The sequence below is a fragment of the Bos taurus genome, chromosome 3 (assembly GCF_002263795.3).
Source record: "Bos taurus isolate L1 Dominette 01449 registration number 42190680 breed Hereford chromosome 3, ARS-UCD2.0, whole genome shotgun sequence".
NCBI lineage: Eukaryota > Metazoa > Chordata > Mammalia > Artiodactyla > Bovidae > Bos > Bos taurus.
The window spans coordinates 50,391,009-50,410,739 of record NC_037330.1 but is presented as its reverse complement, the minus strand read 5'-3'; the positions used below and the strand labels follow the sequence as shown (position 1 = coordinate 50,410,739).

The following is a 19,731-nucleotide window of genomic DNA, read 5'->3' as shown; positions in this document are numbered from 1 at the left end:
ATACACCAATACAAAATAAAAACTTTAAAGTTTGAAAAAAACAGAAAAAAGTAAAGAGTGGTCTCTGGAGTCAAACAAAACTGGATTCAGGGATTTCCCCGGTGTTTCATTGTGGTGGCCCTGGTTCAATCGCTGGTGTGAGAACTAAGATTCTGCAAATGGTGTGGTGTGGCCAAAAAAAAAAAAAAAAGAGAGAAAAAAGAATTCAAATCTTCACTTACTATTGTACAACCCTGGACAATTTGCTTATCTTCTCTGTACTTCAGTTGCTTCATCTATAAAATAGGAATTGATAATAACTGCTTCATAGGGTTGTTGAGAATATTAAACAAAATAGCATACGTAAAGTACTTTTTCACATGTCTTAGCAGAGGGTACACATTCAATAATTATTATTATTACTATTATTATAATAATGGAAGTTCAAACTTCATTGCATGTTAGTAGATTCAAAATATTTTGATAGCTCAAAATAGCAACTTCTCTTTGGGAAAACATCTTATCTCCCAGGCCAATTATCTGCCTTTTGTGATGGCAGCTAATAAGACTCCACTTTTTTGGCTACAGGGATGGGCACTGATCCAATTTATGTTGAATATCTCATCTTCTTGCCTATGACACACTGTTGAGATTGGGCATGTGACCCAAGACTAGTCCAACAGAATCCTTCCCTGGGATTTTTATGGCTGGAACTCTAAAGGTGGGGAGTAGGAGTGGGGAAAGGAGGCAGAAGGAGAAAATTCCCTTTTCTTAACTGGTTGCTACAGAAAATGTAACCTTCCTAAAAGACCTCTTTCCCACTAAACAGTGAAGGCCATTTGTAGAAGAAAATGAAACATCATTTAGAGAGGAGAAGAAAGGAGAGAGAGAGATAGCAGGGGTGGGGTGGGGTGGGGGGATTGAGAGAGATAGTCTGAGAGAGACACTGAGAGAGAGGTAGAGATTCCTTCTATCTTTTTAGTTTCTGTTTCCAGACAATACCAAGGCAAGGGTTTCCACCCTTCCAAGGCTTATCCTGGTTACAATTGTGACCCTTGCAATCAAAAAAGTCTTGACTGATATTACTTGTCATATGAGGTCTCTCACAATAAGACCCAATCATCTTTCAATCTTTCACACTGCTGCTGCTGCTGCTGCTAAGTTGCTTGAGTCGTGTCCGACTCTGTGCGACCCCATAGACAGCAGCCCAACAGGCTCCCCCATCCCTGGGATTCTCCAGGCAAGAACACTGGAGTGGGTTGCCATTTCCTTCTCCAATGCTTGAAAGTGAAAAGTGAAAGTGAAGTTGCTCAGTCGTGTCTGACTCCTAGCAACCCCATGGACTGTAGCCCACCAGGCTCCTCCATCCATGGGATTTTCCAGGCAAGAGTACTGGAGTGGGGTGCCATTGCCTTCTGGTTTCACTAAATTTGTTCTCATTCCTAGCGTACATCACACCCTTTCACACTTTTGTACATTTGTATTGTATCTCAATTGCTTATTAATGGCACTACCTCCAGATTCTAAGCCCTCCAGCTTTGTAGGTATATATTATCAATGCTTGTACCCTGTCCTGAACACTGTATGGCATAGTTTTTCTATTATTTATTGTTAAATAAATAACCATTTATAATTTTATTTATATAAAGATAGATCTATGGTCCAGATGTATTTCCAGGGATAGGAATATAAAGAATAGTAATGCCTGCCTACCCTCAAGAAGCTCGCAGTTGAATCAGGGGAGTCAGACATGTAATAATTGCTGTAAGAGAAAAAAAATAAATACTTTTACACATATTTTCATTTAATCCAAATGATAAAGCTTTAATGTTGATAGTCTTATCCTCCCCATTGAACAGACAAAGAAGCTCAGGTTGTGAGAATTTAGGAACCTGGCCCAAGATCATTCAGCTAATAAAGTGAGAAGCTAGCCAGTGACTGAGGTCCTTTGTCTTCCAGGGTTCTTGCTTTTGTTATTCCACCTTTCACATTATGCTTTCTCTCTTACCTTGTCCACATTTTTTAACACTCAGTGGAAAAGTAGCAGAGCAAAGCAGATAAAGACAGATAATTCTTTCTCTCTCTCTCTCTTATCCCCTTCCTCCTAGCTTTCAGTGATTTCATTTTCAGAAGCTTGTGTCATAACCAAGGTGTGTCACAAGCATGAGTTGGAACCTAGTTCTTATGACTCTTTTTTGGGGGGGCGGGGCAGGGTGCTATACCATGCAGCATATATGACCTTAGTTCCCCTAGGAATCCAGTCCATGCCCGCAGCAACAGAAGTGTGGAGTCTGAACCACTGGTCTATCTGTGGTTCCCTTATGACTCTGAATTGAGTGATTTGTTTTGACTGCACACACAGTTTTCACTTACCTTAAATTTTGATTGCCAGGACAGCACAAGTATCACTTTAAAGAAGCACAATAAATTCTTCTGGGATTAGGGTAGGGGAATGAGTGAGTGAAGGTTGGTCAGTTGTGTTCGACTCTTTGTGACCCTATGGACTATACAGTACATGGAATCCTCTAGGCCAGAATACTGGAGTGGGTAGCCTTTCTCTTCTCCAGGGGATCTTCCCAACCCAGGGATGGAACCAAGGTCTCCCGCATTGCAGGTGGATTCTTTACCAGTTGAGCCACAAAGAAAGCCCAAGAATACTGGAGTGGGTAGCCTATCCCTTCTCCAGTGGATCGTCCCAACCCAGGAATCGAACCGGGGTCTCCTGTATTGCAGGTGGATTCTTTACCAATTGAGCTATAAGGGTAGGGGAAAGGTAATTTGAAAAGCTTGAGGAAGGTGCATGTGCTGCTGGTGAGGGAAAAATATTTAAAGGATCCACACCCATTTTCACAAAGCATGTAATAAAGGGTGAATTTTGAAATGGTAGGCAATAAACTGATAAGGGGCACACTATATTTTAAGATGTATTATATGAAGGATCTAAATTTTCTATATATACTGTTACAACAGATAAATGAGTTTAAAAGTAATGTTTATATTATATTCATCATCGTTTAAGTGTTAGTTGCTCAGTCGTGTTTGACTCTTTGTGATCCCATGGACTATAGCCCATCAGGCTCCTCCTTGGAGTGAGTTGCCATGTTTAAGCTTTGGATAAGAAGGAAGGGAATTTTAACACATCTTTTTTTATATGATTATTATGAAAACATTCTTTTTTTATGTATTCAGTATATATAAAGACTTCTTATAACTTAATAAAAGAAGACTAATAGTACAGTTTCAGATCCATTTTGCTTTTCAGATCAGTGAAAGCAAACTCTATAAAGGTACGTTTCTTTGTCTTCTCTGGTTATTTGCATTTCTATCTCTGCACAATGAACAATGCAAAAGGTCTTCTAGCTTTTCCCCACAAAGAGTAATAGCTAATAATTGACAGCTCTTAAGTTTATACATTCCTTGTGATTTTTCAATTATAAATTTTTACAAAATTTGAGAATTACCTCATATTTTAATTTTTGCATTTTTCATTTTTGGCTTTGAATACAGTAGAGAGCTAAATGCTATTATTGAGTTGTGTTACATATTAAGATATCTGGACTGTTTCAGTCAGAGTAAACTAAAATATTCTGGGTGGCAAACAATTCCAAATTACAGTGGCTTAATATAACAATAGTTTATATCTCTAAATATCTACGTGCAAAAAGATGAATACAGGCCTATATCTCACAGTGTACACAAAAATTAACTCAGATGGGTCACAGATTTAAACATAAGAACTAAACCTATACAATTTTCAGAAGAAAACATAATAGAAGATCTTTGTGATCTTGGGTCAGGCAAAGAGTTCTTATAAATAACATCAAAAGCATACGGCATGGAATATTACTCATCCATAAAAAGGAATGCATTTGAGTCAGTTTTAATGAGGTGAATGAATCCAGAGCCTATTATACAGAGTGAAGTAAGTCAGAAAGGGAAAGATAAATATCATATACTATGCATATATATGGAATCCAGAAAGATGGTACTAATGAAATTTTCTTCAGGGCAACAATAGAGACACAAACACATAAAACAGACTTATGGACATGGAGGCGGGAAGGAAGAAGTAGAGGTGAGATGTATGGAGAGAATAACATGGAAACTTATATTACCCTATGTAAAACAGATAGCCAATGGGAATTTGCTGTATGATTCAGAGAATTCAAACAGAGGCTCTGTAACAACCTAGATGGGTGGGATGGAGAGGAAGATGGGAGGGAGGTTCAAGATGGGGGGGGCATATTTATACCTATGGCTGATTTAATGTTGATGTTTGGCAGAAACCAACAAAATTCTGTAAAGCAATTATCCTTCAACTAAAGAAATAAATAAAAAATTTAAAGAAAGCATATGGCACCGAAAAAAGGTACACTGGACTTCATCAAAATTAAGAAACTTTAGTGTTTCAAAAGATACCACTAAGAAAATGAAAAGACAAACCATAGACTGGGAAAAAATTTGCTAATCATGTATCTGATAAAGGATTTGTATTCAGGATACATAGAGACTTTTTATAACTTGAAAAAAGACAAACAATACAGTTAAAAAGTGGGTAAAGGATTTGAATACATGCTTCACCAAAAAAGATGTAAGAAGGGCTAATAAGCACATGAAAAGATGCTCAACATCATTAGCCATTAGGGAAAATCAGATTGAAATCATGAGAAACTACTTCATTCCCACTGGAAGAGTAAAATAAAAAAGATAAACAATAACAAATACTGGTGAGGATGTGAAGAAATCAGAACCCTTCCACATACTTCTCCTGCTCACATTTTGGAAAACAGTTTGGCAGCATCTTAAAAGGTTTAATATAAACTGACTATACAATGCAGCAATTCCACTTGTAGGAATCTATCAAAGAAAAACAAAAACAAGTATCTACACAAGAGTTGTACACAAATATTCATAGCAGATTATTCATAGTAGCCACAAACTGGTGAATGGATAACAAAATAGAATACATTGATACAGTGGAGTACTATTCAACAATAGAAAGGAAAGAACTAGGGACGCATGGTACAATGTGAATGAACCTCAAAAACATTGTGCTGAGTGAAAGAGGTCAGACCAAAAGACTACACATTGTATGAGTCCATTCATATGAAATGGCCAGAAAAGGCAAATCTACAGCAACAGATAACAGATTGCCTGGGGTTAGGAGTCGGAGAAGGCAATGGCACCCCACTCCAGTACTCTTGCTTGGAAAATCCCATGGATGGAGGAGCCTGGTGGGCTGCAGTCCATGGGGTCGCTAAGAGTCGGACACGACTGGGCGACTTCACTTTCACTTTTCACTTTTATGCATTGGAGAAGGAAATGCCAACCCACTCCAGTGTTCTTGCCTGGAGAATCCCAGGGGTGGCAGACCCTGGTGGGCTGCCGTCTCTGGGGTTGCACAGAGTCGGACACGACTCAAGTGACTTAGCAGCAGCAGCAGTAGCAGCAGGAGTTGGAACAAGGATCGATTATAAATGTGCATAATGACTTTTTTTAAGGTGGTGAAAATCTTCTAAAACTGGATTGTGGTGATGGTTGCACAATGTTAGTCTCTGCTGTTTTCATTTAGGGACCCAAAATGAAAGATATTCCATCATAACACATGCTTCCAGGATCAACACAGCAAGCAGAAGAGGGGCTGTGCAATTGCCTCTTAAAGATTTTCCTAGAAACTGATTGATTTTCTCTTCCATTTTATTGGCAAAAATGAGTTACACAGCCATACCTAACTCTAGGTGCAATAAAATGCAATTTTACTCTGTGTGTGGAAGAAAGGAGAACCAGAATTTTTGTGAGCAACCCGTATGACCATCAGAGAAATACATAACAATAAAGAGTACAGTTTACTTGGATTGGAGTTGTGTTTTGCTTTGTACATCTGAGAGGTTCCACATTTGTTTCTTCAAAATCACTGCAGATGGTGACTGCAGCCATGAAATTAAAAGACGCTTACTCCTTGGAAGGAAAGTTATGACCAACCTAGATAGCATATTCAAAAGCAGAGACATTACTTTGCCAACAAAGGTCCATCTGATCAAGGCTATGGTTTTTCCAGTGGTCATGTATGGATGTGAGAGTTGGACTGTGAAGAAGGCTGAGCGCCGAAGAATTGATGCTTTTGAACTGTGGTGTTAAGAGAAGACTCTTGAGAGTCCCTTGGACTGCAAGGAGATCCAACCAGTCCATTCTGAAGGAGATCAGCCCTGGGATTTCTTTGGAAGGAATGATGCTGAAGCTGAAACTCCAGTAGTTTGGCCACCTCATGCGAAGAGTTGACTCATTGGAAAAGACTCTGATGCTGGGAGGGATTGGGGGCAGGAGGAGAAGGGGACGACAGAGGATGAGATGGCTGGATGGCATTACTGACTCGATGGACTTGAGTCTGGGTGAACTCCCGGAGTCGGTGATGGACAGGGAGGCCTGGCGTGCTGCGTGCGATTCATGAGGTCGCAAAGAGTCGGACCAGAGAAGGCAATGGCACCCCACTCCAGTACTCTTGCCTGGAAAATCCATGGACGGAGGAGCCTGGTAGGCTGCAGTCCATGGGGTTGCTAGGAGTCAGACACGACTGAGCAAGTTCACTTTCACTTTTCACTTTAATGCACTGGAGAAGGAAATGGCAACCCACTCCAGTGTTCTTGCCTGGAGAATCTCAGGGACCGGGGGAGCCTGGTGGGCTGCCGTCGATGGGGTCGCACAGAGTCGGACACGATTGAAGCGACTAAGCAGCAGCAAAGAGTCGGACGCGACTGAGCGACTGAACTAAGGTTCTAATCCATGGCACATTGCTTACTTAGCAGTAATTTCTGAGACCACAGTTACAGAAATTCTTTGCATTTTACTGTGCCTCCCTCACTGCCCTCGATTCCCTGAGCACCTGGCTTCCTAAAATGAAATGATTGCACTTCTGTACTCATATGTTTACATAGGGAAAAAGTAAACTTTTTTTTCCCCCAAAGACAGGCATCATTGACTTCTCTAATGTATAAAAGATCAGAACACTTTTGTGTGGCTAAAGAAGCTAAAAGTTAGACCAGTAAGTGGAAATTACAGGAAGGCAGATTGTACATTTATAAAAGGTCGGACTTTCTAATTAATAGCGTTTGTGAAATCGGCAAGACTGCCTCCAAGGTACCGAACCACTAAAGATGTTGAAGCTGAGGCTTGATGACCACTTGAGAGAATTGTTGAGGGGAATTTAGACCAAATGTTCTCTAAAACTGATGTTCTGTGATTAGGTTTAGCTGCACAGCAAGTATACCTTTTTAAAAATAAGTTAAACTCTATTCAACCAAAAGTGTGAAGGGGATTGAAGACAAATTTATGAGAAAATAGGTTATTATAAAAGTGAAACTTGAAAGGTAGCAGATTGAGGCTGTCTTCTTAGACGGGAAAACATAGTACTAATTATACCTGTGAAGTAATGAGACAAAAATTAAAAATTATTTTTAGAGTATTTTGACAGGTATAAACAAAGGTACCATATGTGGCTATTAAGAGGAGTTGGGTTTTATCTAAGTAGAAGTCACAGAGACAAGCATTCACTCTCTGTCACTTAGGCCATCTGCAGCAGAATATTCGTAGGCTAAGGGTCTGCTCTAGTACAAAAAAGTTTTATATTCCCAAAATAAACCACTTAGGACGAAATTATTCTCAGATTTCATCACAATTAGTAAGGATCTGCAAAGCAGATAAGCACAGAAATCTTTCATCGTCAGGGAAAAAAGTGAGAAAATCTCCTGATAGGAAGGAATTTGGAGCTGGACAATAATCGCCGAACAAAATGTGATTCTGACGTCCCGGGCCTCTTCCCCGCTGAATGAAATTCGAACAGGCCTCAGGATGAAGGTAAGAGATTTTCTCCATAGAAAGAAAATTGGCAGGGCAAGACGTAAGGGTTACCTTCCCATTTGTCAGGAAAAGAACATGCAACATGAAAGTTAAACACAAGCCTTCCTCTGTAACAGAAACAGCCGCAGGACAGCGGATAGACCAGAGAACACGATTCACTATTGTGTTAGCGCCGGCGGCGGAAGGACTTAGTCCACCACAAAGTCAAAGAGTCCTTCTTTGTTCAGCTCTAGCCGCGGACGCAGAGCGCGGTGTTCTTCCGCGCTAGCTCCGCAGTCCCCGCCCCCTCGCGGCTCTGGAGAGCTGCCATTCGGCACCGGAGGCGCTCCGCTTTCCCAGAATGCACCGGCAGTCCGCGGGAAACCAAAATGGCGAAGGGTTGTAGCGAAGTGGGCTGTGTTTGAGGCCGGTGTAAGAACGCTCACTCTACCCCTCCCCAACCCTCGTCCCCACGACCTCGGTTTGTGCGTGTGTCTGTGCGGGGTGCCCGGTGGGGCGGGTGCCTAGTAAGTGCTCGGACTCGCAAGGGAAGCGCCCACGGGGTCGTGATTGGTTGTTTTTTCCTGTATGAAGCGGTTGGCACCACTGAAGTGACCGAATGAGGTGAGAGACCTTGGCCTGGGAACCAGGCTCTTCCGGAGGAGGTGGAGGGGGTGGGGAGAAGGAAGAAAGGAAGCAAAAGGGAAAGATGGAGGCTCAAGGTGGGGGTGGGGGCTCCAGTATGTGTATGGGGGTGCCTTGAAAAGAATGGATGGAAAGGAGTAGTCAGTTGGGTACTGCAGAAAATAGGGACTAAAGGAGCGAGCAGGGCATTGGGGGATGTCGGTTGCAGGAACAAGATGAAACGTTGAGACGGGGAAACTGTGTTTGGAGGGGCAGGAAGGAACCTGGGGGCGGGAGACGGTTGGAGGGGCAGGATGAACCTGGTGATGAGGGGGTGGGGAACCGAGGGGAGGAGCCGTTAGGAAATGGGGACTGAGGGAGATGTGGGGACCTGAGTGAAGGGGTTGTCTGGGACCTTAGAGGGCGCAAAGGGAAGTAGCCGCTTGAAACGGGAGGGTGGTGAAATTGCATGGAATTGGAGTATGGGGATAGGGTAGAAGGGCAGGATGTGTGAGGTCAAGGGGAACACTAAGTAGAGCCTGAGAGCAAACCCTGCAAACTTAAAGGGAAGAAGTGGAAGGAAAAGTGTGAGATGGGCGAGAGGTACCTTATATTCGGAGCCCACCAAAAATCTGAGGCAATTCTTCTGTTTAATTAAGTCTAACTGTTAATGCCTGCTCGGATGTAGATTTGTATTATTGTATTCACTTTACAACTGAGGTAATTACGGCTTAAGAGATTTTAACTAATTTGCCAAGATTTCTTAACATGTTTTAGTAGTGCCAGAACTCTTAACTGTGTGTTTTACAATCTGGCGTCCTTGGTTGTTAGAAATTTTCTTGGGAAGCAACTAGAGGGAACAGATGAGATGGATTTATCGGGGTGATTTGACGAACTGTAAGGGTTCGAGAACAATGGGAAAAGGGGTATGAAATGCTATTCTATTCTTTAAAACATTTAACTTTGGTTGAAGATAGAGTCCATTTACTAATTCAAATATATAAACCTAGGTAGGCCTGTGTATAATGTAGGAAAGCACCATGTGAGGTCAGTATAGAACTAGAAGTATGTATATAGGGCTGATTTGACTCCAGATGCTCCGGTAGTAGTAACTTTCTCCTTCGGATTGATTCCAGGTGACCCTTCTGTACACCCTGGCTGTAGGTTGGTTTCAGTTTCATGTTTTCATTCTCGAGAATTTCTTTGGCAGTGGATTGCAAAGACAGTGCATTTAAAAGTATTTAGTGTGGATAAAATACAGTGTGCGTCAATTAATGAGTGACCTTTTCGGACGTTTGAAATGCTTTAAATGGAACTGATTTGACTAAGCTTTAAGTGCCCAGTAGTTTTAGCAAGGAAAGAGCTGATTTTAAATTTCTGTTATATTCTTGGGGCTTCCCTGGGAGCTCAGCTGGTAAAGAATCCGCCTGCAATGCGGGAGCCCCAGGTTCGATCCCTTGATATTTGGAATGTTGTTCACCCTCCAAGCAAACGTTTGAAGTGATAACTTGGGATGGGAATATGAGGTGAAGCTTTTTGTTTCTGTTTTTTTAGGTTTCCAAATATAAAAATCTATTTGAATTCACATTTTAAATTTGTTCACCTCCATTTTTTTTTAAGTGCTAAAAATATTTTAAAATATTTGAATTAAGAGTGCACCTGTTTCCTGATACTGCACATTCATGTCAGAGGGCATTAACGAAATCTATACCTACCGGGAAGAAGCGCACTCACAGTTTTAGAAGTAGAAGTATAGAAATCATCTGGCTAAACATTATATCTAGGCAAAACAATGTATTTAATTATGCTTTTAATTATGCCTGTTACCTCAGAACTCAATTAGGAAATTAATTTTATTCTGTGTATTTTGCTATGGGTCATAAACTCTTTGATGTCATGGATTATAAATAGACCTTTTCATTACATCTTTGACTGAAAGGATACTTTGCTTTATATTTCAGCATAATCTTTACATCTGACTTTAGGAAACTGGCAGTATAGTGAAATCTAGTTTAACAGATGGGGAAATTTGCCTCTGAGCATTTGCCAAGGCCAACATCTGTAGCTTAGTCGTTCTGAAAGTAAAATTTAACTCTAGCTTTAGTCAGTCTAAACTTCCATGAATGATATTTCTTTGTTGATATATTATGCTTTGTTTTCCCTGTTCTTCAAGATTTGTTTCTTGTAGCAAAATACAGTATATGTGTGTGTGTGTTAAGTTGTTTCAGTCCTGTCCTAATCTTTGCAACCATATGGACTGGAGCCTGCCAGGCTCCTCTGTCCATGGGATTCTCCAGGCAAGAGTACTGGAGTGAATTGCCACGTTCTTCCTGACCCAGGAATCTGACCCAGGGATCTAACCCCCGTGTTTTACATCTTCTGCATTGGCAGGCGGGTTCTTTACCACTAGTGCCACCTGGGAAGCCCAAAATACAGTATAACAACCCTGAATTGGACTATGATGGTTTCTCTGTGGATGTTTTTTAATGTGTTCAAGTAGTGTTCTCCGATGGAACTTTCTGCAGTGATGGCAGCTGTCTATATCTGCTGTACCCAGTATGGTAGCCATAGGCCCATGTGGTGTTAAACACTAGAAATGTAACTAGTGAGGCTGATAATTGAATTTATAATTTAATATACTTCATTTAAACTAAAATTAAAATGGCCATATGTGACTGCTGTATGGGACAGCACAGTATTGCATCCATTTATTAGGAATTGTCAAACCCATTAACCATGGAAACCACACGAACCCGAGGGTAAGGAACTATCTTTGAACTGAAGGGATTCACATTCTCTTTGTACCTTTTTAAGGTGAAGTAATCTTCATTTTTGCACACACCATGTCTTCTGTCATGTATCTGTTTTCACATAACATTGCAAAAGAATAATGAAGGTAGCAATGTCTCTTGTTTTTTTTTAAGATACAAGATTCTTTTTCTTTCGTCAAAAACAACAGAAATGGATTTTAAGAAAATTAGTTTACTTTGCTATTTAAAATAATTTGTTATTTTTACACATAAAATTTCAACACATACAAAATGAACAGAAAGAAGTATAAAGAGCTTTTTGATGGAAAATTTATACATATTGAAATGCAGATATTAACTCTACACTTTAATAGCTTGAGATATAATGCATGTTTTATATTTATATATACATATACTTGGAAGCTTCCCCGGTGGGGTAGCGGTAGAGAACCCGCTTACTCATGTAGGAGACATAAGAGACATGGGTTCATCCCTGGGTTGGGAAGATTACCTGGAGGAGGGCACGGCAACAAGAATCCATGGGATTCTGCCTGGAGAATCCCATGGACAGAGAGACCTGCCGGGCTACAGTCTATAGAGTTGCAAAGAATCTGATATGACTGAAACGTCTTAGCGGGCAGGCACACAGTCATAAGGGAGAGGCAGCATTTTGGGCTTCTCTGGTGGCTCGGTGGTAAAAAGTCCACCTGCAGTGCAGGAACCTCAGGAGATGCAGGTTCGATACTTGGGTTGGAAAGATCCCCTGGAGGAAGAAAAGGCAACCCACTTCAGTATTCTTGCCTGGGAAATCCCATGGACAGAGGAGCTTGGGGGGGACTACGTCCATGGGGTTGCAAAGAGTTGGACACGACTGAAGTGACTTAGCATGCATACATACATAATTCACATGTATGTACCCTTTTAATTTACAATTCAGTGATTTTTAGTATATTCAGAGTTGTGCAGCCATCATCATTATCTAATTTCAGAACATTTTCTTTACCCCAAAACGAAAGTCTGTATTCATTAGTCAGATCAGATCAGATCAGTCGCTCAGTCGTGTCCAACTCTTTGCGACCCCATGAATCACAGCACGCCAGGCCTCCCTGTCCATCACCAACTCCCGGAGTTCACTCAGACTCACGTCCATCGAGTCAGTAATGTCATACAGCCATCTCATCCTCTGTCGTCCCCTTCTCCTCCTGCCCCCAATCCCTCCCAGCATCAGAGTCTTTTCCAGTGAGTCAACTCTTCACATGAGGTGGCCAAAGTACTGGAGTTTCAGCTTTAGCATCATTCCTTCCAAAGAAATCCCAGGGCTGATCTCCTTCAGAATGGACTGGTTGGATCTCCTTGCAGTCCAAGGGACTCTCAAGAGTCTTCTCTTAACACCACAGTTCAAAAGCATCAATTCTTCGGTGCTCAGCCTTCTTCACAGTCCAACTCTCACATCCATACATGACCACAGGAAAAACCATAGCCTTGACTAGACGAACCTTTGTTGGCAAAGTAATGTCTCTGCTTTTGAATATGCTATCTAGGTTGGTCATAACTTTCCTTCCAAGGAGTAAGCGTCTTTTAATTTCATGGCTGCACTCTTTATTCTTCCCTACCCCTACCCTGGACAACCACTAATCTACTTTCTATGTTTGTATTTTGCCTATCTTGAATATTTCATACGAGTGGAATCATACATTTTTGAGGCCTTTTGTGTTTGGCTACTTTAACCTGTTGTAATGTTTTCAAGGTACATCCATGTTGTAGCACTTGTAGTAAGTACTTCCTTTTTATGGTTAAAATATATTTCATTGTATGGACATACTACAGTTTGTTTATTCATTCATCAATTCATTGACGTTTTATCCCCACTTTTTGGCTATTAATGAATAATGCTACTGTACACATACATATGCAGGGTTTGTATGGACATGTACTGCCATTTCTTTTAGTTACATAGCTATGAGTGGAATTACTGGGTCAGATGATACCTCTGTATTTAAAGTTTTGAGGAGCTGCCAAACCATTTTCCAAAGGCCCTGGACCCTTTTATAGCCTCACCAGCAACTACAGGGGTTCCATTTTCTCCATATTCTTGCTTATGCTGCTGCTAAGTCGCTTCAGTCTTGTCTGACTCTGTGCGACCCCCATAGATGGCAGCCACCAGGCTCCCCCGTGCCTGGGATTCTCCAGGCAAGAACACTGGAGCGGGTTGCCATTGCCTTCTTCAGTGCATGAAAGTGAAAAGTGAAAGTGAAGTCGCTCAGTCGTGTCCGACTCTTAGCGACCCCATGGACTGCAGCCTTCCAGGCTCCTGCGTCCACGGGATTTTCCAGGCAAGAGTACTGGAGTGGGTTGCCATTGCCTTCTCCAAATCCTTGCTTATACTTGTCTTTTTGATTATAACCATCCTACTGGATGTGCAGTGGTATCTCATTGTGGTTTTTATTTGCATTACCCTGATGGCTAATGCTGTTACATGTTTTAAACCCTGTGGTTATTTGGGTTGTGGTATGTCTTGTTTGAATAACTGCCTATTCAGGTCCTTTGCCTCTTTAAAAAAATTGGATTCTCTTTTTAGTGAGAGTTGTAAGCATTTTTGTGTATTTTGAATCCAAGTCCCTTATCAAATGTATGATGTACAGTTATCACCTGTGGGTTGTCTTTTCACTTAATGATGTCCATTGAAACACAGAAGTTTTCAATTTTGAAGATGTTTGATTTATCCCCTTTTTCTTTTTTGCTTGTGGTTTTTTTTGTTATTACTATCATTTTTCAGCTGTGCCGAGTCTTCATTGTTGCTGAGGCTTTTCTCTAGATAGGTGTATCAGTTTCTCATTGCGGTGGCCTCTCTTGTGGAGCATAGGCTCTAGGGTGCCTGGGCTTCAGTAGTTGCAGCATGTGGGCTAGGTTTGTAAGGTACTTGGCCTCTGGAGTGCTGGCTCAGTAGCTGTGGAGCTTGGGCTTAGTTGCTCCGCAGCATGTGGAATTTTCCGGGATGGGGGATCGAACGCATGCCTCCTGCATTGTATTCTTGACCACTGAGCTATCAGGGAAATCCCTTGCTTGTGCGTTTGATGTCATACCTAAGAAACCATTCCCTAATTCCAGTACAGTTTTGACAAATGGATATAATTATATATATTCTATCATGGTATCATAGAATATTTTTTTCTTCCTAGGAAGCTCACATGTAGCTTTTCTCAGGCTCCTCCGTCTCCCTAATTACAATTCACTTTAATTTATATAATTCACCTAATATAAATACTGGAATCTTGGCAGTATGCATATCTGTTAAAATTTTTGTTTCATAAAATTGTAACTGCAGTCTTAGCTTGAAAAATTCTATTCTACAAGGGATATTATAGTAGTGGCTTAAGAATCTTAACATTATGTGGTGACAGTCCTAACCAACACTTTAAGGGTGTAACATAAAGGTTTTTTTAATGGCTTGTGAAGTCAGTTCTGTTACTTTGAATGGATAAAACTGAGTAGGGACTTAATGAGTTGTTGTTCAGTCACTCAGTCTTTGTGGCCCTGTGAACTCTAGCATGTTTACTTCCAAATGTTCCCTAAGATGAGGATACAAAAATTAGGGGAACAAGGTAATGTGAGGGATTCTTGTGATGATGGAAATATTAGTATCTTGACTGTATTGATGTTAATATTTTTGCTTGTGATATTATTATGCAGTTTTCAAAGATGCTACCATTGGATAAGAGTTACACAGAATCTATTATTTCTTAGAGCTGCTTATAAAATACAATTATCTCAAACTAAAATGTTTGATTAAAAAATAAAAATTAGGGGGACAAAAATGGACCAAAGCAGGCATAGCAAGACGAGGGCAAATTTGGTTTGGTTTCAGTTGGTCAGGTTCTAAAAATAGTCAACTTTTGTTTTTCTCTACTCTTACTAATGAAGTTTATATTGCAGATAAAGCTCCCACAATTTTTTTAGGTTGTAGTGGGGGGTTGAAGTGGAAAGACACAGTTATCTACTGGAAAGTACTGAATGTTCACTCAGAAGATTTGGGTTTTTGTTTAATCTACTAACTCTGCAGCAGTTTTAGTTTCTTTACTTATGAAACAGGGATGTTACCCACATATGTTATTCACAGGATTGCTGGGAGGGTCAAGAAGGAAAATAAAGGAGAAAGCGCTTTAAAAACTCTAGGTCCAATGTAATTGTTTAGTATTATTTTCCAAAATCTTTTTCCTGAAGAGTTGTATAGAACAAGAGAAGTACCTATGATGAAACCTATACATTAAAAACACCCTCTGCAACTTCCCTCTCCAGATGACGAGTATGTCAAATAATGAATAATTTATTTTTCCCTATTCATAAGTATGACTTCAAACATGTTAGCTAAATTGCCGTGTATCCTGTTGAGTATACTATTTTTAGAAGTGTTACTGAACTGCATGTTGAATTTTTAAAAACCATATTAAAATTTGAAAAATACCAGCTCTTGGTATTTTGGGTTGACCAGTGCTGCTAACTCACCTTAGATAAGCACCCATAGAACTGAAAAACCAAACCAAAACAAAGACCAGTTTCCTAGAACTCACACCCTAGAGATTCTGATTTGAGAAATTTGGTGCAAGCTTTTGTATATTTTTGTGTTTAAAAATTCTTCCCAGTTGATTTTGTTTTGCAGCCAGGGTTAAGAAGTACTGAATTTTGTTCTGGGATCAAGTTTAGGAACTTAGCAGTTCTTACTAAAACATTACTAAGAGCTTACAAAAGGAAGACTAATAATAGACATGTTTTTCATACTTGAAAATTATTTTAGTACTGTTTCCATCATACTCATTTAAAATACTTTAAATAAGAGGTTAATAAAGTAGTTAATGGAACTTTGTAGACTGGGGACTTTGCGAACTGTTAAAGGTTTTGTAAAATTGAATTTGCTGCTGCTGAGCTGCTGCTGAGTCACTTCAGTCATGTCCGACTCTGTGTGACCCCATAGACGGCAGCCCACCAGGCTCCCCCGTCCCTGGGATTCTCCAGGCAAGAACACTGGAGCGGGTTGCCATTTCCTTCTCCAATGCATGGAAGTGAAAAGTGAAAGTGAAGTCGTTCAGTCATGTCCGACCCTCAGCGACCCCACTGACTGCAGCCTTCCAGGTTCCTCCATCCATGGGATTTTCCAGGCAAGAGTACTGGAGTGGGCTGCCATTGCATTTAGGAGCTATGAATTAGAGAATTCTCTTTTCAGGGAAACATTTAAACAGAGGCTAGATCATCGACTTATTTAGGGATATTATAAGGAGTGTTTTTTTTTTTTTTGTCTTTCATTAGCTAGGAAGTTCTTAATTAAGGTTCTAGATTATAATGAAAACAGTGGGCACTGGCTTTCCTTTAGGTTGATGGGAATTGTCAAGGGGAATTGAATTATTCCCCAAATCAAGTTTTTCCTGAGTGTCCTCTTTTATGTTTTTTCTAGGTCTCACAGTATTTTCCACTTCATGTCTAAATCTGTCTCTTAGATTTTTCTTTTTCAAAAACAGGCTTCAGAATATAATCTTTTTCCTTTTTTTTATTTCAAGAGTTTTTGCTATTCATTTAGAGAGGAACAAACAAAAGTGGTCATTTGCAAAGATTAAAAATTTAGAATATTCTTGTAGTATTCACTGGTGCAGTGATTCTCAAATTTTTTGGTCTCAGGAACCCTTTACAATACCCCCCCCTTTAAAAAATATTTGTTTGTTTTTGGCAGCATGGGATCTAAGTTGAGGCATGGCTCAGGAGCTCTCTAGTTGCAGTGCGTGGGCTTAGTTGCCCTCAGTCATGTGGAATCCTAGCTCCCCAACCGGGGATGGAACCCGAGTTCCTGCATTGGAAGGTGGATTCTTGACCACGGAACCACCAGGGAAATGTCCCTGTTTTACACTCTTAATTATTGAGAATCACAAAAAATTTTTCAAGAGTCATCTCTTAATATTTACTGATTATAAATTAAAACTAAGAAAATTAAAAAATGAGGATACTTATGTATATACCCCATTAATCTTAAGAGTGAAATCATCACATAGCATTTGGCCTCTGGAAAATTCCACCCTACAGTTGTGAGAGAATGAATGAAAAAGGCAGATATGTCTTAATATTTAGAAACTAGCTATGACTTTGTAGACCTTGTAGATCCCTAGGGACCATACCTTGAGACTTTCTGCTCCAGTCTCCTGTTTCTTTAGGGAGTTAGGGTGGTTTTATGCATTGCATGGTGATTAACATTCCTAACCACCTCTCCTTAGGCAGATTTTTGTCAATTCCTGGAAAAAACTTGAGGCTCTCAAACATGACCTCCTTCAACTTCTGCCTTTCATATCTACCAGCTTAACTGTAGGTGTACCCACCCTCACATCAGAAGAAATGTATCTTTTTTGATTCAAGGCTATTCTTTCCCTTAAAGATTCAATTTCTCTGACTTGTGTTTTCAGTTATCTTCTAGTATCTTCCTTTCATATTAGAAAAATGGTCAAGACTCTTCATACTTAAATACAGAAAAAGGCATTCAGCTTAACCTTGTATCCTCATGCAGATGTTTGTAGGCTTCTCTTTTCTATGTAGTCAAGCTCTTTGAAAACATAGTTTCAACTTCAGCTCTCATTTAGTTTTATTATTAGATATTTTATATATATATATATCCTTGTAGAAAATTTAAATATGAAAAAACTTTAAAAATTAATCTGTCACCCTGACAGCTACCAAAAATGCTTTTTTAAGTCTCATTGCCTTATTTCTAAGTTTATTTTTCATTTATGCTAAACACTTTAAAATTTCCTTTAGTTGGGTAATGCATGTAGTTGACTAAAAGTATCAGAGTACAGAAACAGAAGGATTTAAAATCAAAAGCTACAGTCTTCAGGCCTTCTGAGTCCTGTTTTGTGAGGGAATTGCTTTCTTTTTAAGTGTTACATTTCTTTGTTCTGCTCATTATTTCCATAATGCTAAATGATACTTTTTATACTATTTGATTTATTCACTTTAGACATTTTGCTGGATAAAGACATTCCTGTTGCGGTAAAGATTCAGTTCACTTAGGCCCTACATCTCTTTTCTCCTTTCCAGTTTTGGGTTTTCTGTTGGTTAGTTCTTTAAACTTAAACCTTCTTTCATATTCTGTCAGCTTTAGACTTTATTCCTCTACTGTAAGGCAAGTTAAAAAGTCCCTTCCTTTGCTTTGATTTCTCTTCCTCCTTCCACTGCTTAATTTTTATCTTTACATTCCTTTTCAGTCTTAATTTTTTTTTTCCTTTTTGTAATCCAGACTGGTTGCTCTCTAGATTTTTTTCATGGCTGCCATTATGGGAATTCTCTATGTTGCTCTCTTGGGTTGGGTGTTGTATTTCTTGTATCCCATGATTTTTCTTTCTTGGAGGATATTTCCTCACTTTACTAGAGCCAAATCCTCAAATCTTGGTTTAAGATCTTAACATTTATTTTATATACCTTCAGTTTTTCAAATTTAGTTTGGTTGATTGGGATTCTAGTTTGAACATTATTTTTCTGCACAATTTTGAGGCAGTCCATTGTCTTAGAGAATCTAGTGTTTCTCTTAAGTCTAATTCTGATTCTCATTCTTTTGTAAGTAACTTGATTTTTCTCTTCGGAAGTTTATTGAGTCTCCTGTTTTCATTGTTATGCAGTTTCATGTGAATTTAGGGTTTTTGAAAATCAGTACCTTGAAGTCTTATCATTTTGAAGATTTCTGTCGTCTTTCCACCTTGGGAAATTTCCTTTTGGTTCAATTCAGTCTCAGTCGTGTTCGACTCTTTGCGACCCCATGGACTGCAGCGTGCCAGGCCTTCCTGTCCCTCACCAACTCCCGGAGTTTACCCAAACTCGTGTCCATTGAGTCGGTGATGCGATCCATCCTCTGTCATCCCCTTCTCCTGCCTTCAATCTTTCCCAGCATCAGGGTCTTTTCAGATTTCCTTTTATTATTATTTAAAAAATAATCCCTCACATCTGTTAGATTGACTGTTACCAAAAAGTCGAATAACAAGTATTGGTGAGGGTGTAGAGAAAGGGAATCCTTGTGCACTGTTGGTGGGAATGTAAATTGGTGAAGCCACTACGAAAAACAGTATGAAAGTTCCTCAAAAAATTAAAAACAGAACTACCATATGATCTAGCAATCCCATTTCTGGGTATTTATTTCAAGAAAATGGGAGCAGGAACTCGAAATGGTACACAGTTGACCTAAAAGGACACAGGTTTGAAGTGTGTGGATTCCACCTAATGTGGATTTTTTTCAATAAATAAGAGTACCTGTATTTTCACTTCATAGATCTTTAAATTAACTAAGCGTTGGGGGAAAGTTTGTTTGATTAGAGATCACAAAATGTGGAACCAAATGAACTAGAATTTGATTATAATTCTATCCAAGACTATTTCAGCTTATTGACTTTGAGTTATCAGTTCCTTTGTTTTTGAGTCAGAAATAGGAGCACTCAGCTTTTTGACTGTGCATTGGTGTGGGGGTTGATTGGTGGCTCTAACCTCCAGCTTGTTCAGGGGTCAACTGTATATACTTCCTATG

The 19,731-nt window shown here is 39.8% G+C and overlaps 1 protein-coding gene and 1 long non-coding RNA gene across 6 annotated transcripts in view; one reads left to right on the top strand and one right to left on the bottom strand.

Annotated features, from left to right (window-relative positions):
• Positions 1-220: 220 nt before the first annotated feature.
• On the bottom strand, positions 221-2,540 carry LOC132344878 (uncharacterized). The gene is made up of 3 exons (XR_009493922.1): positions 1,988-2,540; positions 1,693-1,741; positions 221-275 (listed from the first exon to the last, which is right to left on the bottom strand). It is a non-coding gene; the product is annotated as an uncharacterized lncRNA (long non-coding RNA).
• A 5,271-nt stretch (positions 2,541-7,811) lies between these two features.
• Positions 7,812-19,731, top strand: part of MTF2 (metal response element binding transcription factor 2) — a 72,999-nt gene continuing 61,079 nt past the window's right edge. For 2 of the 5 annotated variants that reach the window (XM_005204313.5, XM_059884862.1), the window contains exon 1: positions 8,189-8,436. In XM_005204313.5, the coding sequence (XP_005204370.1) occupies positions 8,432-8,436 (5 nt within the window). In that variant the 5' untranslated portion in view covers positions 8,189-8,431. Of the gene's footprint in view, positions 7,831-8,188; positions 8,437-8,506; positions 8,535-8,992; positions 9,157-9,572; positions 9,601-19,731 lie in introns of those variants that run through there. The other 3 variants (XM_059884863.1, XM_059884864.1, NM_001046556.2) reach the window with 3 other exon arrangements.